We start from the raw sequence: 17,324 nt of genomic DNA, 5'->3' as shown, positions 1-17,324 counted from the left end.
ATTAAGGCTATTCCATGCGAAGAAGTTGCCAAGAAACTAAAGATCTGGTACAACGCTGTGTACTACTCCCTTCACAGAGCAGTGCAAACTGGTTCTAGTCAGAATAAAAAGAACACCTGCTAAATGATGTAAACATGCAATTGTATGTATGGGTCTACCTACCTACACATGCCTTTGTATGAATAGACCATAGAAATAGATAGAGGACTCATCTTTACATCTGTGCCGTTGTAGCGTCTGTGACAGCATGGCCAGCGCCATTGAGGCTACAACCCGCAAAAATCTCCACCCAGTTGACTACTTTAAAATTGTGGAAGCCCTCCATGGCTCTTCCCATGCTAAAATGGACTTTTGGCCACTAGAGGCTTGTATCATTCTCTATGGTATGGGTCAACATATAGTACATATGCCAATTAATTGTATGTATGGCATGTAGGAAAGGAACCAACAGAGGGCAGTATTGTTCATTAAAGCACCCACCGAGTGATTCACGCTCCCTTTCCCACTATATTTCTCTCTCTGTCCCTCCATCTCTCTCTATCTGTCTCCCTTCGTCTGTCACTTTCTGCCTGTTTGGGGGAGCATCTGAGGTACGACCTGAAAGTGCATAGTCAATGTAGCCAAGTCCTGAAAAAAACAAACATGTGCCACAATTCTTTAGTATAAAGTATCTTATTCAAAGTCCTTTATGATCAGGATAAATATTACATGTGTGAGTGAGTGACTTCATACCTAAAATTACATCACTGGGGCCGAGCTTCCTGCCATCCAGGACCTCTATACCAGGCGGTGTCAGAGGAAGGCCCCAAAAATGGTCAAAGACTCCAGCCACGCTAGTCATAGGCTGTTCTCTCTGCTACCACACGGCAAGCGGTACCAGAGCACCAAGTCTAGGTCCAAGAGTCTTCTAAACAGCTTCTACCCCAAGCCATAAGACTACTGAACAGCTAATCAAATGGCTACCCAGACTACTTGCATTTCCCCTCCCCCTCTTTTACGCTGCTGCTACTCTCTGTTATTATCGATGCATGTCACTTTAATAACTTTACCCAGATGTATATATTACCTCAATTACCTCGACTAACCGGTGCCACTGCACATTTACTCTGTACCGGTACCCCCTGTTTATAACATAGCTGACTTTGGCTGACTTTCTTAATTAGACAAATGTGGTTTCTACTGTAAATTGAGATGTACAAACTATGGCATAAGGGGACAACGAGCGGATATAAGGCAATCCGTAATTTCGATTAAGACATTAATTAGCAAGCTAGTCAATATAACTATTTGTTCAGCACTTTTGAAATGTACAGCGACAGAATTGAAAACACAGACCGTCCTTAACGTATTCTCCCTGTAGACCAAGTCAGAACCGTAGGATAAAGAAAGGGGGCATATAAGCAGACAATGAAAGCTCTTACAATATTCAATGATTACATTTCTCTAAAACAGGCTATAGGCTACATGTGCACCACCAAGTCAGAACAGTAGGCTAAGTTATGTGGGGGAAAGGGAAAAAATTATTAGGGTGAGGAACTTGGGCTACTAACAGCTACAGCACAACATAAAGTATCACTTTCTTAGCTATAGTACATACATCTCCCTGGCACAATACATCATTTATGCAGCAGCATACAAGACATTTTTGGACTCACTTTGTTGTGCTTTGCTCACTTGAACAAGAAGGTGGCACGGCAGTCCTTCTCGTGGGCACATTTTGTCATCAAACTTTGTCATCAAAGTCTGGCATTCTCTGGATTTATTGTGCTTTCAAGACAACTGGGAATGAGTAAAAACAACAAGGTTGAATCATGACATCAGTGATCTTCAGATTGGAGCTCTAGAATGAGGCCAGAGGATGACCGATCAAAACTTATTTTCCCAGTCAGAGTTCAGTTTTTCTCAGAGTTGCCAGTTGTCTTGAACTCACAGAAGTCTGAGATTTCCTAGTTCTGAGATTCCAGTTGTTTTCAACGTGGCAGAAGCAGTGGCGATCTTAGCATGTACATCTTGGTGGGGCAAATATATATATATATATATGTTTTAAGCATGCCAGCATAGCCACTACACAACACAACACAATACTAAACAATACATTCATTGCACTATACCGGTTACAAACGGTGCCCACAAACTGTTAGGCCCTACATAATGCTGTCCCAATAGCAGAGCTTCCATTTCAGCGCCATGGAGTGAATCCTTACCACTGCTACACCTGGCTATCAGTGGAGCCTTCTCTGGCAGCAAAACAGTTCATCCAGTTGTTTTGAATGTGGCAGAAGTCATGACAGCATGACCAAGGTATTCAACCTTTCCTGGCCCATTGTGTTGAATGTTGATCCTTTTAAGCTTCAACCCAGACTTGGACCACACACCCTCTCCACTGAATAGCAGGCAAGTGATTGCTTTGCAATGGTTGTAGTTTTACCACTGATTCCTTCCAAACCACTCATTGTTGAATTAGCGATTTCCAACTACTTGTTTAAAGTTTATGTCCAATGGCCGATGAGCACTGATACGTTTTTATCTATAATTTCTCTTCAATTTGACTAGGATTGAAAAGGATTTTGCCATGATGATGACTGCTTGTCTAACGTGCTAGCTACGATTTTGAAAGTATGATGTTGACATGATCAGTCCAATCAAAGCTATGGTAGATATAACGTGATTTGACATCATTTTATCTGTGGCCAATGGCCTTGAGTCTTATTGGATTGTCACTTCTAATGTAAATCTATGGCAGCACCCAAGAGGCTTGAATTTTCGAGCTCTCCCTGTAGATTTCCCGGTGACGTAGTGTCCTCATGAGTGACAGAACACTGAGCCAATCACGGCGCAACCAGAGAACATTACCAACTCCTACGCTCCGTATTATCCGCTGGCTGCCCCACCACCACAGAAGCCACTGAGTTAGGCTGAAACACCTGCATTTTAGAGCCGCCTTAATCAAGAAAGCAAAAAAGAGACCATGTTTGTATGCTGCTTTATTAGTTCAATGTTGTTGTTGTTGTTTTTTACATTGTTTGCAAACTGATATGTGAAACGCATTAATGCCAAAATAACATGCAAAACAGGCAACAGCAAACAACAACAATATACATATATATATATATATATTTTGATAAACAGATGGGACTCAAAACAGGTAGGACTCTGCCCCACCTGCCCTGAATGATGGGTAGCCACTGCACGTATCACTGATGACAGGCAGACAATAATAATCATGAACTGGTTGAATGGCACGAAAGGACATTCGTGAAAAGAAGATAACTGAGTCTGATGACCAGGCTACAGTGTGCAATTCCCCAAGTCAACTCCTACAAAAGCGCTATTCCCCGCTTGCAGAGTAAAAACACTGTGATGTTTGGAGTAGGGGGTTCGTTCTCTGTTGATTCCGTGTAGAGAGGTAGCAAGAAGAAAAACCAAGAGGATTTCGCTCTTAATGAATGGAAATACGGATCGGCGCTGTACACGCAGCCAGAGTAAAGAGGCTGAGATCGAATGGAAGGAAATAGGAAATAAGTGGCACAAGATAAGATAAAGCCAAGGGGGCACGCGAACCGGAGACGAAGCAAAACCGCTGCAATTGACGATCAACGGATTACAACATTATTCCCGTTGCTGGCGAGTAAACGATTTTCTAGAGGGAATTGATGGTGTCTTTACAGAGCAGAACAGACTTTGAAGAGGTGATTTTGAATGCACTCGGCTGAATCATGCTGAGTTTGTGGTTAATAACTTTGGCTATCAGTTTTAACAAAGGTGAGGAAAACTGAAGCCCGCTGGTCAACTGCTTGCATTTGTACGTCATTCTGTTTCTATCCAATGGAAGCAGAAGGAAAATAGTAAAAGTTATTTTTTTATGATTCTATCTTCTTGTCCGTCTTTCCATAGCCTACCTCTTTGGCCACTGAATATTGTGTGTGTTTCACATTCCATGTTTTAGCCGTGTTTCATTTTATCCTGTCCTTTGTAGCTCCGTTGTTAGAGAGAGCAAGGCGCTTGTAAAGCCAGGGTAGTGTTGGGTTTGATTCCTGGGACCACTCATATGTCAAATGAATGCACGCATAACTGTACGTCGCTTTTGGTAAAAGCGTCTGTTAAATTGCATGTATAATATTATACTGGAATAGCTTTATTTGACAGTAGTTCATGATGGGAACGGAGGCATTATTCGTGGTCTCCCTGAACATGGTATGAGAAACGGAGAAATCAGAATAGTGACATTCGGTTCATATTTCCACAATTAGGAGTTCACGCAGCCTTTACCAGGCGCACAGAGAGTGAGAGAGATCAGCTGAACTGGATGTAGGCTATTGGTTTGATCTGACCATTGGCATGCATTAATCAAAATGATTCACACAACTAAATGTATATGGCCCAACAATATGCTTTAGCACTTATATCGCGGGAAAACTGTAAAACGCACATATTACTAGGCTACTCAATGCACATGGTGTGCCAGAGAGAGATTGATTGAACCAATAGTGTGCAATTGCAGCCCCGAAATTCGGGGCGTTCCTGTACGTCGGCATTCGTGCACCTGCAGGAACGCCCCCCTCGAGCATCTCATTGGTTCCTTCATGAACACCCGCAGCGCTTGTGTGACGCTTTTGAATGTGGGTCAGAAATTATATTACATTTCTTACTGGTATGGGACAACCTTAGTGCCCCATGCTTTTTTTTTTTAATACTACGGACAATTACAGGGTAGCTTACTCTGCTGACACTGACAAACTTATCAATAAAAATATGTTGTCTGATCTATATAATTGGCCTACGAGAAGGGGAGACACAAATACAATTAAGTTAAGAATTTTGATAACCAAAATACAGATTTTTTATTTATTTAACTAAGTCAGTTAAGAACAATTTCTTATTTACACTGACGGCCTACACCGGCAAAACCTGGACAACGCTGGGCCAATTGTGCCCCGCCCAATGGGACCCCCAATCACGGCCGGGTGTGATACAGCCTGGATTCGAACCAGGGTGTCTGTAGTGACGCCTCGAGCACTGAGATGCAGTGCCTTAGACCGCTGTACCACTCTGGATCCTTTTCTTTGTCATCTCTTTACAGCAATAGCCATTTGCTTTCCAAACAGTTTTTGCGCAACTGTGTTTTTAAATATTGCGATACGCCTGGCTGGGTCTCTCTGATTTTCACTGACAATCGCAACTCAACAATTGCCTATTTGGTATTTTCAACGTGCACTGCCCAAATTGCGGGCCCTCCCTACTCCTCTCGGTCACACATCTCCGGCCTTGTCTGCAAGCTCTCGGCCACTCATCTCCGGCCTTGTCTGCGAGCTCTCGGCCACTCATCTCCGGCCTTGTCTGCGAGCTCTCGGCCACTCATCTCCGGCCTTGTCTGCGAGCTCTCGGCCACTCATCTCCGGCCTTGTCTGCGAGCTCTCGGCCACTCATCTCCAGCCTTGTCTGCGAGCTCTCGGCCACTCATCTCCGGCCTTGTCTGCAAGCTCTCGGCCTCAAACCACAATGCAATTTGGAGCGAATACCAACCGGTTTCCAGGTAATTCACTATTTTTTCATGCGGCTGACATGCAGTAATGTTAAATAGTGGTGTCATAGCCTATAGGTTTTCATGCAGCTGACAGGCAGTAATGTTAAATAGTGGTGTCATAGCCTATAGATTTTCATGCGGCTGACATGCAGTAATGTTAAATAGTGGTGTCATAGCCTATAGTTTTTCATGCGGCTGACACGCAGTAATGTTAAATAGTGGTGTCATAGCCTATAGGTTTTCATGCGGCTGACATGCAGTAATGCTAAATAGTGGTGTCATAGCCTATAGTTTTTTTGGCATGTTGTATTAATTGTGATAGGCTCGTTTTACTGACACAGTGCACTTCCACTATTTATTTTCCTGGGACGCCTCACTCTCACCCCTGGTCAAACACCTGCCCTCACCGTTGTTAACGGAACTGTGGGAAGCAGGCGGGGGGCGAAGGACACTGTCTACCTCTCACCCCCACCTCCCGCTAGCACAGCAGGCGGGAGGCTGGGGCGACACTGTGTGCTAGCTAACTACCTAGCGACACCGTGGGCTAGCAGTGCTAGCTTGCTAGGTAGCTAGCTAGCACACGGTGTTGCCTCCGCCTCCTGTGTACAGGATAAAACCTTGCATGACAGACGGAGGTGAAGGACACTATATCTGGAGGCTAGGGCAACACTGTGTACTAGCTACCTTGGTAGTTAGCGATTGCACCCTTCTTGAATGAACGTGGGCAATTAGAACTGAAAAGCTCCAGCCCGATTAGAACATGAGTCACCAGATCTCTCTGTGTTTGGCATGGACACGTAGCCTATAGTGAGCGTAGCCTATAGTCATGTCTCTCCCTTTCAGCATGTAGTCTCTCAAGACGTTGTTTGCCTCTGGCAATGTAACAGTGTTGCTAATAGACCTATGTTGCACCAAGGTCGGGGATATCCGAGAAAATACATTTTCCACACTGCCATTGACCGAGTATCCCTGTTCACCGTGTCCAGCACCGTTTCTGTAGCTATGGAAATGTCAGTCAAAACTTCATGGCGCTCGAATAGCAGCTCCAACGACTGCTTTGATTCATTTTGGCGTTAGGCTGGGTTCTGTGAGCATGGGTTCTGTTTAATTATGGCCATTCATTCTCTCCTGTCGGTGCAGTTGGATCTGCTAATCGCCGGTTGTTGAGTAGAGCGCCCTCTGGTGCGTGTGCAGCGTACCTGCCTAGTCTGCACCTGAGAGTACACCACTCGCCGGTCCTGTTCCGTATATCGTGCAACACATCTATTACCTCAGCCATTCATACAGCTTTATTCATTTATGATTACACTATTAATAGCCTACCCATAACAAACAAAATGGTGAAGGCATGTAATACTATACCAACAAATTAGTCTGCAATGTTTACAGTCCTATTCCACTACTATTCAGTGATGATATCAGTCAGTCAGTCAACACTCCTTCCTTGCTGACTGTGATAGTGTGTGAAGTGATGTCTTATTGATTGTGGTGTGGAGTTGTGTGTGTATGTGTGTGTGTCGGTTGGTTGGTTTCGAATGGCTGTAAGTGTTGTGTGGTAATGTGCGTCCCCTATGTGGTGTACTACTTTTGAATAAGGGCTATATAGGTAAAGAATATATAGATTATTTTCAAGTTTTTTAAAACCAGTTTATACACTGATACCTTAAAATAGTGATTTTAAGTTAGGTCTCTCAAGTGAACTAATGTTAGCCAAGTATTTACCTTGTCAAAATAGGAATATCTAAGTAGTGACCCAAAAGAGTAAATACTACAAAACAATATTGAACCCCCGTCTCCCATCCCTGTCTCTTCTAGAGGTCGACCGATTAATCAGAATGGCCGATTTAATTAGGGCCGATTTCAAGTTTTCATATCAATCGGAAATCGGGCATTTTGGACACAGATTTTTTAAAATAAATATTTATTTATTTTTACACCTTTTATTTAACCTTTATTTAACTAGGCAAGTCAGTTAAGAACACATTCTTATTTTCAATGACGGCCTAGGCCTTGTTCAGGGGCAGAACGACAGATTTTTATCTTGTCAGCTCGGGGATTCTATCTTGCAAACTTACAGTTAACTAGTCCAACGCTCTAACCACCTGCCTCACGAGGAGCCCGCCTGTTACGCGAATGCAGTAAGAAATCAAGGTAAGTTGCTAGCTATCATTAAACTTAATCAATCATAATCACTAGTTATAACTACACATGGTTGATGATATTACTAGTTTATCTAGCGTGTCCTGCGTTGCATATAATCGATGCAGTGCACATTTGCGAAAAAGGACTGTCGTTGCTCCAACGTGGACCTAACCATAAACACCAATGCCTTTCTTAAAATCAATACACAAGTATATATTTTTAAACCTGCATTTTTAGCTAAAAGAAATCCAGGTTAGCAGGCAATATTAACCAGGTGAAATTGTGTCACTTCTCTTGCGTTCATTGCAGAGTCAGGGTATTTGCAACAGTTTGGGCAGCCTGGCTCCTTGCGAACTAATTTACCAGAATTTTACGTAATTATGACATAACATTGAAGGTTGTGCAATGTAACATGAATATTTAGACTGATCAAATCAAATCAAATCAAATTTATTTATATAGCCCTTCGTACATCAGCTGATATCTCAAAGTGCTGTACAGAAACCCAGCCTAAAACCCCAAACAGCAAACAATGCAGGTGTAAAAGCACGGTGGCTAGGAAAAACTCCCTAGAAAGGCCAAAACCTAGGAAGAAACCTAGAGAGGAACCGGGCTATGTGGGGTGGCCAGTCCTCTTCTGGCTGTGCCGGGTAGAGATTATAACAGAACATGACCAAGATGTTCAAATGTTCATAAATGACCAGCATGGTCAAATAATAATAAGGCAGAACAGTTGAAACTGGAGCAGCAGCACAGTCAGATGGACTGGGGACAGCAAGGAGCCATCATGTCAGGTAGTCCTGGGGCACGGTCCTAGGGCTCAGGTCCTCCGAGAGAGAGAAAGAAAGAGAGAATTAGAGAGAGCATATGTGGGGTGGCCAGTCCTCTTCTGGCTGTGCCAGGTGGAGATTATAACAGAACGTGGCCAAGATGTTCAAATGTTCATAAATGACCAGCATGGTTGAATAATAGTAAGGCAGAACAGTTGAAACTGGAGCAGGAGCATGGCCAGGTGGACTGGGGACAGCAAGGAGTCCTCATGTCAGGTAGTCCTGGGACATGGTCCTAGGGCCCAGGCCAGTTGAAACTGGAGCAGCAGCATGGCCAGGTGGACTGGGGACAGCAAGGAGTCATCATGTCAGGTAGTCCTGGGGCATGGTTCTAGGGCTCAGGTCCTCCGAAGAGAGAAAGAAAGAGAAATGGAGAGAATTAGAGAACGCACACTTAGATTTACACAGGACACCGAATAGGACAGGAGAAGTACTCAGATAAACAAACTGACCCTAGCCCCCCGACACATAAACTACTGCAGCATAAATACTGGAGGCTGAGACAGGAGGGGTCTAACGGGATGACACCCGTTAGATAAAATACGGAACGGTTCCGTATTTCACTGAAAGAATAAATGTTTTGTTTTCGAGATGATAGTTTCCGGATTCGACCATATTAATGACCTAAGGCTCGTATTTCTGTGTGTTATTATGTTATAATTAAGTCTATGATTTGATAGAGCAGTCTGACTGAGCGATGGTGGGCACCGGCAGGCTCATAAGCATTCATTCAAACAGCACTTTCGTGCGTTTTGCCAGCAACTCTGCTGTTTATGACTTCAAGCTTATCAACTCCCAAGATTATGCTGGTGTAACGATGTGATGTGAAATGGCTAGCTCGTTCGCGGGGTGCGCGCTAATAGCGTTTCAAACGTCACTCGCTCTGAGACTTGGAGTAGTTTTTCCCCTTGCTCTGCATGGGTAACGCTCTTCGAGGGTGGCTGATGTCGTTGTGTTCCTGGTTCGAGCCCAGGTAGGAGCGAGGAGAGGTACGGAAGCTATACTGTTACACTGGCAATACTAAAGTGCCTATAAGAACATCCAATAGTCAAAGGTTAATGAAATACAAATGGTATATAATAATAATAACTACAACCTAAAACTTCTTAGCTGCTAATAATGAAGACTCATGTTAAAAGGACCACCAGCTTTCATATGTTCTCATGTTCTGAGCAAGGAACTTAAACGTTAGCTTTCTTACATAGCACATATTGCACTTTTACTTTCATCTCCAACACTTTGTTTTTGCGTTATTTAAACCAAATTGAACATGTTTCATTATTTATTTGAGGCTAAATTGATTTTATTGATGTATTATATTAAGTTAAAATAAGTGTTCATTCAGTATTGTTGTGATTGTCATTATTACAAATACATTTTTTTGTCCAATAATCGGTATCGGCATTTAAAAATCATAATCGGTCGACCTCTAGTCTCTTTCTCTCTCTTTCTCCCCATCCCTCTCTTTCTCCCCATCCCTGTCTCTTTCTCTCCTTCTCCCCATCACGGTCTCTTCCTCTCTTTCTCCCCATCCCTGTCTCTTCCTCTCTTTCTCTCTCTCTCCTTCTCCCCATCCCTGTCTCTTCCTCTCTCTCTCGCTCTCTCTTTCTCCCCATACCTGTCTCTTCCTCTCTCTTTCTCCCCATTCTGTCTCAATTCAATTTTCTTTATTGGCATGATGTAACAATGTACATATTGCCAAAGCTTATTTTGGATATTTACAATATAAAAATTAGATTCAAAATTGTCAACGGGACAACAGTAACAACAATAACCAAGTGTCAAAATAACCATACATTCAAAAATAACAATACGCATACAGTAGAGTACATGTGCAGGTTGATTGTGCTTTTACACCTGCATTGTTTGCTGTTTGGGGTTTTAGGCTGGGTTTCTGTACAGCACTTTGAGATATCAGCTGATGTACGAAGGGCGATATAAATAAATTTGATTTGATTGGTCTGTCAGACACTGTCCCTCAACTTATGGCAGGCAGCAATGTAGTGCGCTGCCAACCCACAGCTCTCAAATTTGGGGAAAATGACACTCTAATTGTTTTATATTTTTTACATTTTGTCTCCCTCTCTCTCTCCATCCCTGTCTCTTCCTCTCTCTCTCTCCATCCATGTCTCTTCCTCTCTCTCTCCATCCATGTCTCTTCCTCTCTCTCTCTCCATCCATGTCTCTTCCTCTCTCTCATCCATGTCTCTTCCTCTCTCTCTCTCCATCCATGTCTCTTCCTCTCTCTCTCTCCATCCCTGTCTCTTCCTCTCTCTCTCTCCATCCATGTCTCTTCCTCTCTCTCTCCATCCATGTCTCTTCCTCTCTCTCTCTCCATCCATGTCTCTTCCTCTCTCTCTCCATCCATGTCTCTTCCTCTCGCTCTCTCCATCCATGTCTCTTCCTCTCTCTCTCTCTATCCATGTCTCTTCCTCTCTCTCTCTCCATCCATGTCTCTTCCTCTCTCTCTCTCTATCCATGTCTCTTCCTCTCTCTCTCTCTATCCATGTCTCTTCCTCTCTCTCTCTCTATCCATGTCTCTTCCTCTCTCTCTCTCTATCCATGTCTCTTCCTCTCTCTCTCTCTATGCATGTCTCTTCCTCTCTCTCTCTCTATGCATGTCTCTTCCTCTCTCTCTCTATGCATGTCTCTTCCTCTCTCTCTCTCTCTCTATGCATGTCTCTTCCTCTCTCTCTCTCTCTCTATCCATGTCTCTTCCTCTCTCTCTCTCTATGCATGTCTCTTCCTCTCTCTCTCTCTATGCATGTCTCTTCCTCTCTCTCTCTCTATGCATGTCTCTTCCTCTCTCTCTCCATCCCTGTCTCTTCCTCTCTCTCTCTATGCATGTCTCTTCCTCTCTCGATGCATGTCTCTTCCTCTCTCTCCATCCCTGTCTCTCCCTCTCTCTCTCTCTCTATGCATGTCTCTTCCTCTCTCCATCCCTGTCTCTTCCTCTCTCTCTCTATGCATGTCTCTTCCTCTCTCTCTCTCTATGCATGTCTTCCTCTCTCTCTCTATGCATGTCTTCCTCTCTCTCTCCATCCCTGTCTCTTCCTCTCTCTCTCTATGCATGTCTCTTTTTCTCTCTCTCTCCATCCCTGTCTCTCTCTTTCTCTCTCTCTCCATCCCTGTCTCTCTCTTGCTCTCTCTCCATTCCTGTCTCTTTCTCTCTCGCTCTCTCTCCATTCCTGTCTCTTTCTCTCTCGCTCTCTCCATTCCTGTCTCTTTCTCTCTCTCTCTCCATCCCTGTCTCTTTCTCTCTCTCTCTCCATCCCTGTCTCTTTCTCTCTCTCTCTCCATCCCTGTCTCTTTCTCTCTCTCTCTCCATCCCTGTCTCTTTCTCTCTCTCTCTCCATCCCTGTCTCTTTCTCTCTCTCTCTCCATCCCTGTCTCTTTCTCTCTCTCTCTCCATCCCTGTCTCTTTCTCTCTCTCTCTCCATCCCTGTCTCTTTCTCTCTCTCTCTCTCATCCCTGTCTCTTTCTCTCTCTCTCTCCATCCCTGTCTCTTTCTCTCTCTCTCTCCATCCCTGTCTCGGTCTGTCTTTTTCCATCTACCACTCTTTCATCTCTTAGTGACAGCAGGAGGAAAGGAAAATAGAGGGAGACTGGACATGTCCTCCTTGCACTGCAGTTTTGGTCAATGCTTTATGAAGTAGCTCAGGGTCACCAGAATAGTATGGTGAATTTAATCACTAGGGCCGCCCCAAATAGCACCCTATTCCCTACATAGTGCATTACTTTTGACCAGGGCCCTATGGTTCTTCTGTGCCATGAGCAACTGTATAACTATGCTGTTATCTAAACCTAATCACAAATGACACAGAACAGTCGTAAATAATGCTAACAATATTAATAACGGTTGAGTTTATGATACCTTGATATGATGCATAATGTTTTTCCAGAACAACCGTGTCAATTTCCACTGACTCTGTCGGAAATGGCACCCTATCCCCTATATAGTGCACTACTTTTGACCAGAGCCCCATGGGCCTTGGTCAAAAGTAGTGCACTATATAGGCTGCCATATGGGATGCAGATTATGTGCGTGGGGATGTTTTATTTGACAGTGTAGGACTGAAAAGAGAGAACGTAGAGCAAGTATGACAAGTGATAAGTGTAGGTAGTTTCTAACTTTCTCCCTCCCTCTCTCTCTCGGTGGTCTGTGAGGAAAACCAATTCAATTATGCTCACGTCATTTGACACCTGAAATACTTTGACTAATTCCTGTAAAATGGTGGTCTTTGTGTGTAGGGCAGGCTTTGTGATTGGTCTTGCATGTCAAATCCCCAGTCCACTAATTACACCCTGCGTCCCAAATGGCACCCTCTTCCCTCTATAGGGCATTACTTTTGACCAGAGCCATATGGGCCCTGGTAAAAAGAAGTGCACTATGTAGGGAATAGGGTGTCATTTGAGAAACAGACTGCTTTCCATCACACAATAGAACCAGACCAGATTGAGGCATAAGGATACAAATAGGGGACAAGATCAGTGTTTGCCAAACTCGCCCCTTCGTCTGTGATTGGTCAACAGTAGGGATCCTTCAATTAAGTGTTTGTTGTCATTCAAAGAGAGATGACTCATTTTCATGCACATTTTTTCACTTGAGAAATACTGCACCAATCATATTAGTTAAATGTAAAATTTTGTGACTAAGACCTAGGTAAAACATCAGAATTAATGACAGATTCCTTGAGTTATCTATTTTGAGGAAGTGTATACTGGCTACTGTGTCGAGAGACCAACAGTATTATTGACCCCACCCCTCATTTTTCGAGCAAATGTATTTTAATGGAGTGTGAGGCACAGATGTTCACTTCACCTAGCCAAGTTCTGCTAGGCGAAAAATCTAATTTGTCACATGTACCGAATACAATAGGTGTAGACCAACCAACAATGCAGTTTTATTAAAATACAACACTTTTAGGACCTTACTCTGACACCACCTGGTATAGAGGTCCTGGATGGCATGAAGCTTGGCCCCGGTGATGTACTGGGCCGTACGCACTACCCTCTGTAGTGCTTTGCGGTCGGAGGCTGAGCAGTTGACCATACCAGGCAGTGATGCAACCCGTGCTCTCAATGGTGCAGCTGTAAAACGGCTCTATTTCACGAAATATGTCCATTAATATGTTAACATTTCATATGTGTCATAACAATTTAGAATATTCTCACTACACGAAAATGCGAGCGTTTCTGTAGCTCACCAATAGAAACGGGCCAGCTACATTTCCTGGTTGTAAGCAAACCACAATATCCCTAATTCATTGTGATTTCCGGATGTAGTACCGCCCCCGGAGGTGTATCCAGTTGATATGGTAAATATAAAAATGCCTGTGTTTGTAGCCAGCACTTTCAGCCAGAGGATTTCGAAACTGAATTAAAGTCTCAACTGATGGGGGTTGCCATGTCGTCGATCGTTGAAAAGTGATGCTATTCCATAGATTCCCCCCCCCCTTCAGTTCAAAGAGGAAGGCATCTGATCAGCCAACATTGAAGCAGAAAATAAGTCAAGCTGAGGTAACGTAGCTAGTTAGCTAGCGTCAAACTACATTTGTTTACCTAAAAAACAAAATCTAGCTAGCTACATTACATAATATGCTGGTTAGACATACCAAAGCACGTCAATGTCATTAGCCAGCTGCTATCTGCCGATATGCTTTGTAATTTTGCAAGCTAACGTTAGCTTCGTTAGGTTACGTTAGCTAGCTAGCTAACTACCGCAGAGGCTAATGTGACTGTGTTCTATTTAGAGTCCGATCCCATCAACATCTGCAGAGGCATCAAGCTCAGCACCAGCAACTAGTGTAAGTCACCTTACTAAAATCGACAAGATTTTTCCACGATGAGAAAACAAAGGTACTGGAGCTAGGCATAAACATGGTCCGTGTCTTGTTGCAATAGATGGTGTGTTTACAAGTAGGCTACAACTCGAGTCCTACTGTAGCTCTCTGTATTATGAAGTCTTAGACTTCAAGCCTTGCTTGAACAATCAACTAAATGGGAGAAAATTAGGTATTGGTTAGGAGGGGATGCTGTGCGTGACTGACTGATGTCTGTTAGGGTGGGCATTGTGTGCGTGAAGGTTAGTATGCATTATCTATTGACTTGAGGAGGGTGGGTGGATATAGTACCTTGTTTGAGTGTGTATTGATGGGGACAAAGTAGTAAAATGTGAGCTAATCACTGACTGCAGTGTGTCCTACAGACAAACCCTGCTGCTGTTGACCTTGACACCAGCGTTGGTAGTACAGAGCCTGTAGACTCATTGGATGAAAGCTTTCAGCCTGGAATAAACTCAATCATCTGACTTTGAAATAAGCCAGAACAGCAAAATGTATTTATGAAAAAGCACAATACCCTCTTGAGAAAACAAAATCACCAATACACTGAACTGTCTACAACAGTCAGTTCTTTGGCATGGGGGAGAGGGGCTGTTAGTATTCTCTTCTAGCTTATTCACTCTATTGTTGGAAGTGCTTGTCTACTCACCCACACTACTGTAGGTGCTCATACACAACAATACACAACTAGATTGTCTACAAGTCAAGCCCCCCTCAAACCTTTCACATCTTTCTGAATTATTGACTCTGAGTGAAACAAAACACATACCAGTCAACCGTAACCTTTTTTGTTTACAAATTAACATGGCTTATTGTATGATTACATATCCTCATGATCTGTATGCATGTCCTTCCAGGAGACTTTCAGCACAAACAAATAATCTGCAAGAGGTCGACGCATTGGGTGGCGAAGAAAGGGTACGAGAGGCTTGTCCACCTGGCTGTGGCGTGCAGAAAGGACCTGCCGGTTGTCTACAAGGAGCCTGAGTTATAGCTCCCCAAACCCAATATCCCTGCCAACATCGCCAAAGCCTGCTAAACCAGCTGCCATTACTTAACACAAGAAAAGGTTCACCCTCTGAAGAGCATTCTGGAACCTGCCTGGAACATTCAAGCAACGCAACATCCATATTTGTGTAGTATAATATAGAATACCTAGTATGCTCACAACTACATTGTGGTATAGATATTGCTAGTTGTTGTACATACAGCATATATAAGTATACTGTCAAGTGGGTAAATGATTCCAGCTGTATCAGAAAAGTGTTGACTTCAACTTCTGGGTCAATTAATTGTGATATTCATGAAATGTATTTGGATAAACTAGCGAATGTCTTACTGCACAAAACATGGACTTGGTGTATCATTTAAACTTGGTGTATCATTTAAACTTTCATTTTTGGCAAGTAAACATGTTTCAATAGTAAGTAGATTGACAGATTAGTCTGCTAAATGACAAAGAATGTAAAATATATATATATATATATATAGTAAATAAGTAGACATGGCTTGTATTCAAGAAAAAGTTTATTCGCTCTGGAGACCTAGGTGAGTGTACTCAGCAGTATGCAGGAACAGTTATGGCAATTTATATACAGTAGAATAAAAATATACTACTAATGCTTATAAATGCCCTGAAATGCTTACTTACAAGCCCTTAACCAACAGTGCAGTTCAAGAAGAGTTATGAAAATATTTACCAAATAAACTACAGTAAAAAATTATACTAAAATAACGAGGCTATATATAGGGGGTACCGAGTCAGTGTGCGGGGGTACAGGTTTACTTGAGGTAATTTGTACGTGTAGGTAGGGGTGAAGTGCGTTTGCATAGATAAACAGCGAGTAGCAGCAGTGTACAAAACAAATGGAGAGGGGATCAATGTAATAGTCCGGTGGCCATTTGATTATTTGCTCAGCAGTCTTATGGCTTGGGGGTAGAAGCTGTTAAGGAACCTTTTGGTGCCGCTTGCCATGTGGTAGCAGAGAACAGTCTATGACTTGGGTGACTGGAGTCTGACGATTTTATGGGCTTTCCTCTGACACCGCCTATTATATAGGTCCTGGATGGCAGGAAGCTTGGCCCTAGTGATGTACTGGGCCGTATGCACTACCCTCTGTAGCATCTTATGGTAAGATGCCGCGCAGTTGCGATACCAGGCAAGTGATGCAACCGGTCAGGATGCTCTCGATGGTGCTGCTGTAGAACATTTTGAGAATCTGAGGAGCCATGCAAAATCTTTTTAGTCTCTTGAGGGGGGAAAAGGTTTTGTCGAGCCCTCTTCTTGACTGTCTTGGTGTGTTTGGACCATGATAGTTTGTTAGTGATGTGGACACCAAGGAGCTTGAAACCCTCGACCCGTTCCACTACAGCCCCATTGATGTTAACGGGGACCTGTTTGGCCTGCCTTTTCCTGTCGTCCACGATCAGCTCGTTTGTCTTGCTCACAATGAGGGAGAGGTTGTTGTCATGTCCTGCCAGTTCTCTGACCTCCTCCTTGTATGCTGTCTCATCTTTGTTGGTGATCAGGCCTACCACTGTTGTGTCATCAGCAAACTTAATGATGGTGTTTGGCCACACAGTCGTGGGTGAACATGGAGTACAGGAGTGGACTAAGTACACACCCCTGAGGTGCCCCCGTTTTGAGGATCAGCGTGGCAGATGTGTTGTTGCCTACCCTTACCACCTGGGGGCGGCCCGTCAGGAAGTCCAGGTTCCAGTTGCAGAGGGCGGTGTTTAGTCCCAGGGTCCTTAGCTTAGTCATGAGCTTTGAGGGTACTATGGTGTTGAACGCTGAGCTGTAGTCAATGAACAGCATTCTCACATAGGTGTTCCTTTTGTCCAGGTGGGAAAGGGCAGTGTGGAGTACGATTGAGATTGTGTCATCTGTGGATCTGTTGGGGTGGTATGTGAATTGGAGTGGGTCTAGGGTATCTGGGGGGATGCTGTTGATGTGAGCCATGACTGGTCTTTCAAAGCACTTCA

General features: G+C 43.6%; 1 protein-coding gene and 1 long non-coding RNA gene across 3 annotated transcripts in view; both read left to right on the top strand.

The window, feature by feature from the left end:
• Nucleotides 1-3,188: 3,188 nt before the first annotated feature.
• The window catches only part of LOC124041629 (kin of IRRE-like protein 1), a 114,979-nt gene continuing 100,843 nt past the window's right edge, over nt 3,189-17,324 (top strand). Inside the window, exon 1 of one of the 2 annotated variants that reach the window (XM_046359427.1) lies at nt 3,189-3,762. In XM_046359427.1, coding sequence (XP_046215383.1) covers nt 3,717-3,762 — 46 coding nt within the window. In that variant the 5' untranslated portion in view covers nt 3,189-3,716. The remainder of the gene's footprint in view (nt 3,763-17,324) is intronic. The other variant, XM_046359428.1, reaches the window with a different exon arrangement.
• Nucleotides 13,778-15,687, top strand: LOC124041631. The gene is made up of 3 exons (XR_006839970.1): nt 13,778-14,016; nt 14,250-14,303; nt 15,197-15,687. It is a non-coding gene; the product is annotated as an uncharacterized LOC124041631 (long non-coding RNA).

This window comes from Oncorhynchus gorbuscha, linkage group LG08 (assembly GCF_021184085.1).
Source record: "Oncorhynchus gorbuscha isolate QuinsamMale2020 ecotype Even-year linkage group LG08, OgorEven_v1.0, whole genome shotgun sequence".
NCBI lineage: Eukaryota > Metazoa > Chordata > Actinopteri > Salmoniformes > Salmonidae > Oncorhynchus > Oncorhynchus gorbuscha.
The sequence above is the reverse complement of the archived record's forward strand: the minus strand, read 5'-3'. Positions and strand labels throughout refer to the sequence as shown.